The 11,339-nt window shown below is 45.5% G+C and overlaps 2 protein-coding genes across 2 annotated transcripts; both read right to left on the bottom strand.

The window, feature by feature from the left end:
• Positions 1 to 7,105: 7,105 nt before the first annotated feature.
• On the bottom strand, positions 7,106 to 7,543 carry DEU56DRAFT_749903 (pugilistDominant; the record flags this gene model as incomplete). Its single annotated transcript, XM_041349479.1, has 1 exon — positions 7,106 to 7,543. One exon carries the CDS (start codon positions 7,541 to 7,543, stop codon positions 7,106 to 7,108), a length of 438 nt encoding a protein of 145 aa, XP_041200779.1.
• A 281-nt stretch (positions 7,544 to 7,824) lies between these two features.
• On the bottom strand, positions 7,825 to 11,256 carry DEU56DRAFT_985446 (uncharacterized protein; the record flags this gene model as incomplete). Its single annotated transcript, XM_041360072.1, has 18 exons — positions 7,825 to 7,887; positions 7,941 to 8,363; positions 8,415 to 8,752; positions 8,806 to 9,364; positions 9,417 to 9,443; positions 9,501 to 9,557; positions 9,612 to 9,698; positions 9,759 to 9,779; positions 9,834 to 9,881; positions 9,941 to 9,961; positions 10,016 to 10,063; positions 10,123 to 10,143; positions 10,198 to 10,245; positions 10,305 to 10,325; positions 10,380 to 10,388; positions 10,460 to 10,480; positions 10,543 to 10,569; positions 11,197 to 11,256. 18 exons carry the CDS (start codon positions 11,254 to 11,256, stop codon positions 7,825 to 7,827), a joined length of 1,899 nt encoding a protein of 632 aa, XP_041200778.1.
• Positions 11,257 to 11,339: the final 83 nt, after the last annotated feature.

Below are 11,339 nucleotides of genomic sequence, written 5' to 3'. Positions count from 1 at the left end.
CGTCCCAGTTGGCTTGATTTTCGATTTTCCTTGATTTTGGCTGGAATGTCCTTGTGATCGTAGTCCACCTGATGGGGATTGTCTTGATTTTCTTCATTGTCTTTGTCGTAGTCTGGCGTGAAGCGTAGGCCGAGGTCGGATCCTCCGTTCCTCAGAGCGTGATTTTGCTTCATTTTGGCGAAAATATCGCTGTGGCCTGGCTTGATTTTCCTTGATTTTTGCTATTTTGTTCCTATGGTATCGCTTGATTTCGGCTGCGTCCTTGCTGTCGTAGTCTTGCTATGTGTTGGCTATCGTGGCCCTCGGATCATATCGACTTGATTTATCGCTGGTCTTTGCTATCGTAGTCCGTTGCTGTGGTGATGCGTAGCTTGAGGTCGAAATCTGTGTCTGACTTCACTTGATTTTGCTTGATTATGGATGGAATGTTGCTGTGATCGTAGTCTGGCGTGAAGCGTAGCCTGAGGTCAGGGTGTAGCGTGATTTTGGCCAAAATCTTGGTTTGGTCTGACTTGATTTTGCTTGATTTTTGCTTGATTTGTTGCTATCTTGTTGCTATTGTATCGCTTGATTTTGCCTGTGTTATTGCTATTGTAGTCTTGCTACGTAAGGATCGTATTGCGTAGCTTGAGGTCGAAATCTGTGTCTGACTTGACTTGATTTTCCTTGATTATGGATGGAATGTTGCTGTGATAGTGGTCTGACGTAAGCGTAGGCTGAGGTCAGTGGTGTAGCGTGATTTTGGCGAAAATCTTGATCTGGTCTGACTTGATTTTGCTTGATTTTTGCTTGATTTGTTGCTGTTGTATCGCTTGATTTTGGCCGTGTTGTTTTGCTATTGTAGTCTTGCTACGTAAGGATCGTATTGCGTAGCTTGAGGTCGAAATCTGTGTCTGACTTGACTTGATTTTCCTTGATTTTGGCGAAAATATTGCTGTGGTGTGGTCTCATTTTCCTTGATTTTTGCTTTTATCTTGCTATGGTTTTGCTTGTCTGAGCGTAGGGTACCGAGAACCGAGACACCGAGGCAATACGTTTTTATCCTAACCGAGAGATCTAACGGGCGGGGGGGTGGTTTCTAACTCCGGCACTAACAACCGAGACACTAACATGGTACGCCAAGCCTAACATGTGTATGCCCTTGTTATCGTCATCCATCGCAGTCTGTCGTGTCTGTTATCGTATCGTATAGTAGTCTATGTATGGTATTATTTCATTTTCTTGATGTGTGTGACTGTCGTAGTCTGTTGTATAGTGTCCTGATCCTTATCCTGGTCTGATCGGGATGATATTGATTTTCTTGATTTTTGGTGCTGTGGTAAAGCATCGTATTCTTCCTCATTGTCTTGCTTGACTGGGGGGATGTGTAGGCTGAGGTCGGAATCTGTGTCCGAGTGAGCTTGATTTTGCTTGATTTTTTCTTATTTTCTTGCCGTGGTATTGCTTGATTTTGGCGAAAATATCGCTATCATGGTCTGGTTTATTGTCTTGATTTGTTGCTGGTCTTTTCTGACGTGGAGTCGCTTATCGTAGTGCTTGTCTTTGGTGACGTGTAGGCTGAGGTCAGAATCCGTGTCTGACTTGACTTGATTTTGCTTGATATTTGCTATCGTAGTCTTGCGTGTGGTAGCCCTGATTGGGGGGGACGCGTTGGCTGAGGTCAGAATCTGCAGTGAGTTGACTTGATTTTGCTTGATTTTTGCGAAAATATTGCTCTGATATGGTCTCATTTTGCTTGATTTTCTGTGTTTGTATTGATATGGTGCGGTGCTTGACTTGCTAATGTAATGCTTGTCTGATCGGATGGTAATCGTGGTCTTTGCTGTCGTAGTCTTGCGTGCGGTGGTGCTGATTGGGGGTGATGTAGGCGAGGTCAGAATCTGCGTGCGAGTCGACTTGATTTTGCTTGATTTTTGCGAAAATATTGCTATGATGTGGTCTGATTTTGCTTGATTTTTGGCGTTTGGATTGCTGTGGTAGGCCTGATTGTCTTTATTTGGCTGTGATGATGATATTGTATTGCTTGACTTGCTATCGTGATGCTTGTCTGATCGTATGGTATATCGTAGTCTTGCGTGCGGTGGCGCTGATTGGGGGTGATGCGTAGGCTGAGGTCAGAATCTATGTGCGAGTTGACTTGATTTTGCTTGATTTTTGCGAAAATATTGGTCTGATGTCGTCTCGTTTTGCTTGATATTTGGTCTTTGAATCGCTATGGTATTGCTTGACTTGCTATGGTAATGCTTGTCTGATCGTATGGTACCGAGACAACGAGACAACGAGGCAATACGTTTTCATTCTAACCGAGAGATCTAACGGGCGGGGGGGTGGTTTCTAACTCTAGCGCTAACAACCGAGTCACTAACAACCGAGACACTAACATGGTACGCGAAGCCTAACATATGTATGCCCTTGTTTTGCTTATCCTCGGATCGACTATGATATCGAATTGTATGCATAGTATCGTATGGCATTGCATTTCATATCGTTGACTTGGCTGTCGTGGACTGTTGCATTGTATTGTGTCCTGATCCTTATCCTTGTCATGCGGGTTTTTCTTGTTTCGTAGTCTGTGGTATTGCATTCCTGGTCCTGGTCCTGGGCGCATTTTATTGATTGTCGCTGGTCTTTGCTATTGTAGCGCTTGACTTGGGTGATGCGTAGGCCGAGGTCAGAATCTGCGTCCCAGTTGGCTTGATTTTCGATTTTCCTTGATTTTGGCTGGAATGTCCTTGTGATCGTAGTCCACCTGATGGGGATTGTCTTGATTTTCTTCATTGTCTTTGTCGTAGTCTGGCGTGAAGCGTAGGCCGAGGTCGGATCCTCCGTTCCTCAGAGCGTGATTTTGCTTCATTTGGCGAAAATATCGCTGTGGCCTGGCTTGATTTTCCTTGATTTTTGCTATTTTGTTCCTATGGTATCGCTTGATTTCGGCTGCGTCCTTGCTGTCGTAGTCTTGCTATGTGTGGCTATCGTGGCCCTCGATCATATCGACTTGATTTATCGCTGGTCTTTGCTATCGTAGTCCTCGTCTGCGGTGATGCGTAGCTTGAGGTCGAAATCTGTGTCTGACTTCACTTGATTTTGCTTGATTATGGATGGAATGTTGCTGTGATCGTAGTCTGGCGTGAAGCGTAGCCTGAGGTCAGGGTGTAGCGTGATTTTGGCCAAAATTGGTTTGGTCTGACTGATTTGCTTGATTTTTGCTTGATTTGTTGCTATCTTGTTGCTATTGTATCGCTTGATTTTGCCTGTGTTATTGCTATTGTAGTCTTGCTACGTAAGGATCGTATTGCGTAGCTTGAGGTCGAAATCTGTGTCTGACTTGACTTGATTTTCCTTGATTATGGATGGAATGTTGCTGTGATAGGTCTGACGTCAAGCGTAGGCTGAGGTCAGGGTGTAGCGTGATTTTGGCGAAAATCTTGATCTGGTCTGACTTGATTTTGCTTGATTTTTGCTTGATTTGTTGCTGTTGTATCGCTTGATTTTGGCGTGTTGTTTGCTATTGTAGTCTTGCTACGTAAGGATCGTATTGCGTAGCTGAGGTCGAACTGTGTCTGACTTGACTTGATTTTCCTTGATTTTGGCGAAAATATTGCTGTGGTGTGGTCTCATTTTCCTTGATTTTTGCTTTTATCTTGCTATGGTTTGCTTGTCTGAGCGTAGGGTACCGAGAACCGAGACACCGAGGCAATACGTTTTTATCCTAACCGAGAGATCTAACGGGCGGGGGGGTGGTTTCTAACTCCGGCACTAACAACCGAGACACTAACATGGTACGCCAAGCCTAACATGTGTATGCCCTTGTTATCGTCATCCATCGCAGTCTGTCGTGTCTGTTATCGTATCGTATAGTAGTCTATGTATGGTATTTATTTCATTTTCTTGATGGTGTGACTGTCTTAGTCTGTTGTATAGTGTCCTGATCCTTATCCTGGTCTGATCGGGATGATATTGATTTTCTTGATTTTTGGTGCTGTGGTAAAGCATCGTATTCTTCCTCATTGTCTTGCTTGACTGGGGGATGTGTAGGCTGAGGTCGGAATCTGTGTCCGAGTGAGCTTGATTTTGCTTGATTTTTGCTTATTTTCTTGCCGTGGTATTGCTTGATTTTGGCGAAAATATCGCTATCATGGTCTGGTATTGTCTTGATTTGTTGCTGGTCTTTTCTGTCGTGGAGTCGCTTATGTAGTGCTTGTCTTTGGTGACGTGTAGGCTGAGGTCAGAATCCGTGTCTGACTTGACTTGATTTTGCTTGATATTTGCTATCGTAGTCTTGCGTGTGGTAGCCCTGATTGGGGGGGACGCGTTGGCTGAGGTCAGAATCTGCATGTGAGTTGACTTGATTTTGCTTGATTTTTGCGAAAATATTGCTCTGATATGGTCTCATTTTGCTTGATTTTCTGTGTTTGTATTGATATGGTGCGGTGCTTGACTTGCTAATGTAATGCTTGTCTGATCGGATGGTATATCGTGGTCTTTGCTGTCGTAGTCTTGCGTGCGGTGGTGCTGATTGGGGGTGACATGTAGGCCGAGGTCAGAATCTGCGTGCGAGTCGACTTGATTTTGCTTGATTTTTGCGAAAATATTGCTATGATGTGGTCTGATTTTCCTTGATTTTGGCGTTTGGATTGCTGTGGTACGGCCTGATTGTCTTTGATTTTGGCTGTGATGATGATATTGTATTGCTTGACTTGCTATCGTGATGCTTGTCTGATCGTATGGTATATCGTAGTCTTGCGTGCGGTGGCGCTGATTGGGGGTGATGCGTAGGCTGAGGTCAGAATCTATGTGCGAGTTGACTTGATTTTGCTTGATTTTTGCGAAAATATTGGTCTGATGTCGTCTCGTTTTGCTTGATATTTGGTCTTTGAATCGCTATGGTATTGCTTGACTTGCTATGGTAATGCTTGTCTGATCGTATGGTACCGAGACAACGAGACAACGAGGCAATACGTTTTCATTCTAACCGAGAGATCTAACGGGCGGGGGGGTGGTTTCTAACTCTAGCGCTAACAACCGAGTCACTAACAACCGAGACACTAACATGGTACGCGAAGCCTAACATATGTATGCCCTTGTTTTGCTTATCCTCGGATCGACTATGATATCGAATTGTATTGCATAGTATCGTATGGCATTGCATTTCATATCGTTGACTTGGCTGTCGTGGACTGTTGCATTGTATTGTGTCCTGATCCTTATCCTTGTCATGCGGGTGTTTTCTTGATTTTCGTAGTCTGTGGTATTGCATTCCTGGTCCTGGTCCTGGGCGCATTTTATTGATTTGTCGCTGGTCTTTGCTATTGTAGCGCTTGACTTGGGTGATGCGTAGGCCGAGGTCAGAATCTGCGTCCCAGTTGGCTTGATTTTCGATTTTCCTTGATTTTGGCTGGAATGTCCTTGTGATCGTAGTCCACCTGATGGGGATTGTCTTGATTTTCTTCATTGTCTTTGTCGTAGTCTGGCGTGAAGCGTAGGCCGAGGTCGGATCCTCCGTTCCTCAGAGCGTGATTTTGCTTCATTTTGGCGAAAATATCGCTGTGGCCTGGCTTGATTTTCCTTGATTTTTGCTATTTTGTTCCTATGGTATCGCTTGATTTCGGCTGCGTCCTTGCTGTCGTAGTCTTGCTATGTGTCATATAGGTAGGGTGAAATAAGCTGGCGCCTGCCTATTTGTCTCATGAGTTTGCTTCCTTCCTTTGTGCCCAAGGTAGATAATCTCTCTATGTCCAAGAACTTGACTGCTCAACACTCAATCACATTCACAGACACATTTGACACACCAAAATAGTTGGTTGACCGATTGTTTCTGAGTGATCATTATACTGAGGCGCAACAACAGTCATTGAATTACTTGATATTCCAAATCATTGTTTTGTGAGACACCAAAACAGTTGGTTGATCGATTATTTCTGAGTGATCATTATAATGTGCAGGAGCGATAGTGAGCTGCCACCTGCATGATACATCAGCACAGCCACAATACACTCTCCCACAACACATGGACATTGTACACATGTCTGAGACCTGTGTCCTACATCTGACAACTACATCTGGGACAATAAGCCTGTGTCAGGAAATATCTGCCTATGTCTGAGACATACATCCTATGGCTAAGAACTGTGTTGTATGTCTGAGAGCTATGTCCGGGAAAATAAGCCTACGTGCGGGAATATCTGGCTATGCCTGGGAACTATGTCTGAGACCTACGTCCTATGTCTGAGAACTACGTCCGGGAAAATAAGGCTATGTGTGGGAATATCTGCCTATGCCTGGGAACTATGTCCGGGAAAATAAGGCTATGTGCGGGAATATCATCCTATGCCTGGGAACTATGTCTGAGACCTACGTCCTATGTCTGAGAACTACGTCCGGGAAAATAAGGCTATGTGCGGGAATATCTGCCTACGTCCGGGAATATCATCCTATGCCTGGGAATATTTGCCTATGTCTGGGTCCTATGTCTGAGACCTACGTCCTACGTCTGAAAAAATAAGCCTCTGTCAGGCAATATCTGCCTATGTCTGAGAACTATGTCCTAGGGGAATTCATTCATTCCAAGTCATCAGTTGATCACTGAAAGCCCTCACTTATTTATACACAAGAAATTATGAAGACATTGAGATGGAAAAATAGTCGGTCAACCGATTTCTGAGTGATCATTATGTTGAGGTGCAACAACAGTCATTCAATTGCTGTATATTCCAAATCATTGTTTGTCCATTGTATTCACAGAACCATGTGAGACACCAAAACAGTTGATTGATCGATTATTTCTGAGTGATCATTATGATGTGCAGGAGCGATAGTGAGCTGCCACCTGCATGATACATCAGCACAGCCATGATACACTCTTCCACGACGCATAATACATCAGTATCCTACCCAAGGATAATCTGTTAGGACACCATACACTGTACACTGTACACCAAGCATAGTGCACTGTGCACCGAGCATAGTACACTATACACTGCACTGCCACTGTACACTCTCCCGCGATATGCATAATACACTGTGCACTATACCCTGAGCATAGTGCACTGTACACCGAGCATAGTACACTGGACACTATACACTATACCTATACACCGAGCATAGTTCACTGTTGAATGAGCATAGTGCACTGTACACCGAACATAGTACACTGTACACCAAGCATAGTGCACCGAGCATAGTGCACTGTACACCGAGCATAGTGCACCATACACCAAGTATAGTGCACCGAGCATAATACACCGGACACTGTACACCGAGCATAGTGCACTGTACACCGAACATAGTACACTGTACACCGAGCATAGTGCACCGAGCATAGTACACCGGACACTGTACACCGAGCATAGTGCACTGTACACCAAGCATAGTGCACCGAGCATAATACACCGAGCATAGTGCACTGTACACCGAACATAGTGCACCGAGCATAATACACCGGACACTGTACACCGAGCATAGTGCACTGTACACCGAACATAGTACACTGTACACCGAGCATAGTGCACCGAGCATAGTACACCGGACACTGTACACCGAGCATAGTGCACTGTACACCAAGCATAGTGCACCGAGCATAATACACCATACACTGTACACCGAGCATAGTGCACTGTACACCGAACATAGTACACTGTACACCGAGCATAGTGCACCATACACCGAGTATAGTGCACCAAGCATAATACACCGGACACTGTACACCGAGCATAGTGCACTGTACACTGGACACTATGTCTGGGAACTATGTCCGGGAAAATAAGCCTATGTCCGGGAATATCTAGCTATGCCTGGGAATATCTAGCTATGCCTGGGAATATCATCCTATGCCTGGGAACTGTGTCCGGGAATATCTAGCATAGTACACCAGACACTGTACACTGTACACTATGTCTGAAAAATAAGCTGACGTCAGGCAATATCTGCCCCAGACACTGTACACTGTACACTGCACTGCCACCGTACACTCTCCCACGATATGCATAATACACCATGCACTCTCGGTACTCCAGGGTGGGGTACCACGTTAAGACTATTAGAGTGTAGATCTCTTTCGGTTCCTCCGCGCCATACAGGCCGCTGACAGTGGACATCTTTGATGAGAACACCTCGTCCAGGGCCTTCATCATGGGGCCTTCGAGTAAGTCTTTCAGCGGCGCGTTGCCCTTTTCGAGTGACTTGGGCAAGTATTCTTCCCGCAATGCCTTGAGAACTATTCGAAGCTCCTTCCTGTTCTTGGGGTCCATGATCTGGACCTTCTTTTGAAGGTATTTGAGGGTGGCCTCTTCCACAGTTGGAAAGACAACGGGCGAGACAAGGAACTCCAGGAGGTCCAGCATAGGCCTGAATGTCGCGATGAAGAACTGGCTTCTTTGTTAGCGCACGCGCATGCTGATGTTGGTTGGTGTGCTCACCTGCGTCATGTATGGGTACCAATTGCTGTACAGCAATGATATGTTGATCAGCGGTGATGATTCGAAATCCGCATGTGCGTATAGGTCCTTCAGGAAGTCGAACAGATTTTGGTCGCTGACCGCCCACGCCGTGCGCGAGCTGTTCGAATCTTTGGACTTAACCCACTGCGCTGTGGCATCTGCAACGAGCTGATTCGTCTTCTCCGATGCCTCTCCGCTCGCAAGCCGAAGGACGTTCTTCAGTTTGTCCGTGTCAGTATCATCCTTGGAGGGCAGTGTCTGGTTTGCAATGAGCTCGTGCAAGAGCAGGGACGAGTTTTGGGCAGCCATGAGCATGTCTGTGGTGGAAATATTTAGCATACGCGTATGATAATATCCCCGACCAACTCACCAAAGTCAAAGAACCGAGCGACCCACACTGCGTCAGCATCTAAAATATCTACCATCTCCGATGACTTCGCCATTGCCTCTGCCGCAGCACAGGAACCATAGTCGTTGTCGTACGCCGCCTTCTGCGCCTGATAATAGTTGTGCCACTCTTGGGCGTAATAGTTCTCCATGTAGGTCCACCTGTGATTGCCGTTGAAAAGAAGCATCTCATTACCAGGGTCAGCTGCTTCATGAGCCCATTTGACATGGTTCGTGTACGGTCCTGGCTGCAAAGGTTGGAGGGATTCCACTTTGATGTGCTCCACCTTGACGCCAATGAAAATGGCGTTATCTGGGAGGCAGTTCAGGAGCCCAGTCGACTCGTGGCTGTACTTCATCTTGTTCATTGTCTGTTTGTTTATGGGACGACAGTTGTAACGCTGCCGAACTATCTGCGGTCCTCTGCCAAAGTCGTTGTTGGTGCCTCCGATGTGTATCAAGCCATACCCTAATTCTGCCTCTGCCAGATCTTGCAGGATCTGGATTGTGTGGAGATGGCGTTGCCCCTCCTCCTCTTCCTCCTGGAATCTGGTCAGCACGTGCGTATTCATGAATGATGCAACAATCATTCACCTTCTCTGCTACGATCACACCAGCAACCTAAAAAATAAGCCGTCAGTCGTATGCTATTGTGCACGTTGCAATTTTTCCACCAACCATTGCTGCCTTTCTCGCCCCCTTGCCTTTCTTGCTCTTTGTGATCGGCATCTCGTCCTGGACACAAGGTTTGATCAAAATCAGAACTGGTGCATGCGTATGCTGACTGACCTCCTCCATATCATTCTCACTGAGAGAATCTTCATCAGACTCTTCATCAGACTCTTCGTCAGACTCTTGGATAATCTGGGTCCTCTTCTGAAAGAATCAAACACTGTCAGTTTGCTAGCATTATTAGCGTACACGTATGCTAAATACCTGGCTGGCAGAAGACGAGATCTGCAAGATCTGTGAGCATTGAGAGGACGCCAGCACTAGACATGCGCTAAATACCTTTGCTTTCACAGGCGTCATTGCCTGAGAAGGGGTCTTGGGAGAAATCTAATGATCATTGTCAGAAACACAGAGCGAGGATTTTAGCGTACACGTATGCTAAATACCTGGCTGGCAGAAGACGAGATCTGCAAGATCTGTGAGCATTGAGAGGACGCCAGCACTAGACATGCGCTAAATACCTTTGCTTTCACAGGCGTCATTGCCTGAGCAGGGGTCTTGGGAGAAATCTAAGGATCATTGTCAGAAACACAGAGCGAGGATTTTAGCGTACACGTATGCTAAATACCTGGCTGGCAGAAGACGAGATCTGCAAGATCTGTGAGCATTGAGAGGACGCCAGCACTAGACATGCGCTAAATACCTTTGCTTTCACAGGCGTCATTGCCTGAGCAGGGGTCTTGGGAGAAATCTAAGGATCATTGTCAGAAACACAGAGCGAGGATTTTAGCGTACACGTATGCTAAATACCTGGCTGGCAGAAGACGAGATCTGCAAGATCTGTGAGCATTGAGAGGACGCCAGCATTACACATGCACTAAATACCTTAGGCGTCTTTTGATAAATATGAAGATAATCGTCAGAAACACAAAACGAGGATTTTAGCATACGTGTATGTTAATTACCTTGCTTGTTGACGCTGGAGTCTGTGAGATAGAAGTTTGCTGTCAGCATACAGAGGATTTTAGCATACATGTACGCTAAATACCTTTTTAATCTTTGGTAGAGATGAAATCTAAAGATAATTGTCAGAAACACAAAATGAGGATTTTAGCATACATGTATGTTAAATACCTTTGATTTTGTCTTTGAAAAATTCAAACAAATGAATATTTAATTGTATTTAAATATTAATTTCTCACTTTATTTGGGGCTTGTTTGTTCCATGTTAACAGAGATGATGGTGGTTGAAGTTCAAGAAAGAGTATTACCCAAATTGGGATTTGTTTGTATATATCCTTTAGGAGATAAACATGCACAAACAAAGACCGATGCGGACATGACCACATTGGGCGATTACATAATACACACTACTTGGTGCTTGATAAGCTTCTGGTGCGAGGGACCGTGCAGTATTGATATTAGCGTACGTGTATGCTGAGTGCGGCTCGGGTCGATGCGGGCGGTCGTTGGATGTTCGTCGGTCAATGCGATTATGATACGTGTGCGCTAAAATGTACCATACGCATACGATAAATGAACTAGCAGAACATTGCGAATTCCTCGCCTTTTCCCAATCAAATTTTCGTTGAATTCAATGCCGATCGAGACGGCAACTTTGTGCTGAAACCTTCATCACAAAACATGTTTCTAGTGTATGCGGCGGCTGTTCTACACTTCTCTCTTGTGTACTTCCACGTACCACAGCAGCAGATCCATCCCCTTGCTGTGGTGTCCTGATGCTGGCGCCTTCATCAACCATTTTGTGAAAGCCTCCAAGGTCGCCCACTCGACTCCAAAGTACTCCTCCGCCGCCTCCTTCAGATCTTTGTACTTGTAGATCAC

This window comes from Suillus clintonianus (genome assembly GCF_016758775.1).
Source record: "Suillus clintonianus strain FC179 chromosome Unknown DEU56scaffold_212, whole genome shotgun sequence".
Lineage (NCBI taxonomy): Eukaryota > Fungi > Basidiomycota > Agaricomycetes > Boletales > Suillaceae > Suillus > Suillus clintonianus.
The sequence above is the reverse complement of the archived record's forward strand: the minus strand, read 5'-3'. Positions and strand labels throughout refer to the sequence as shown.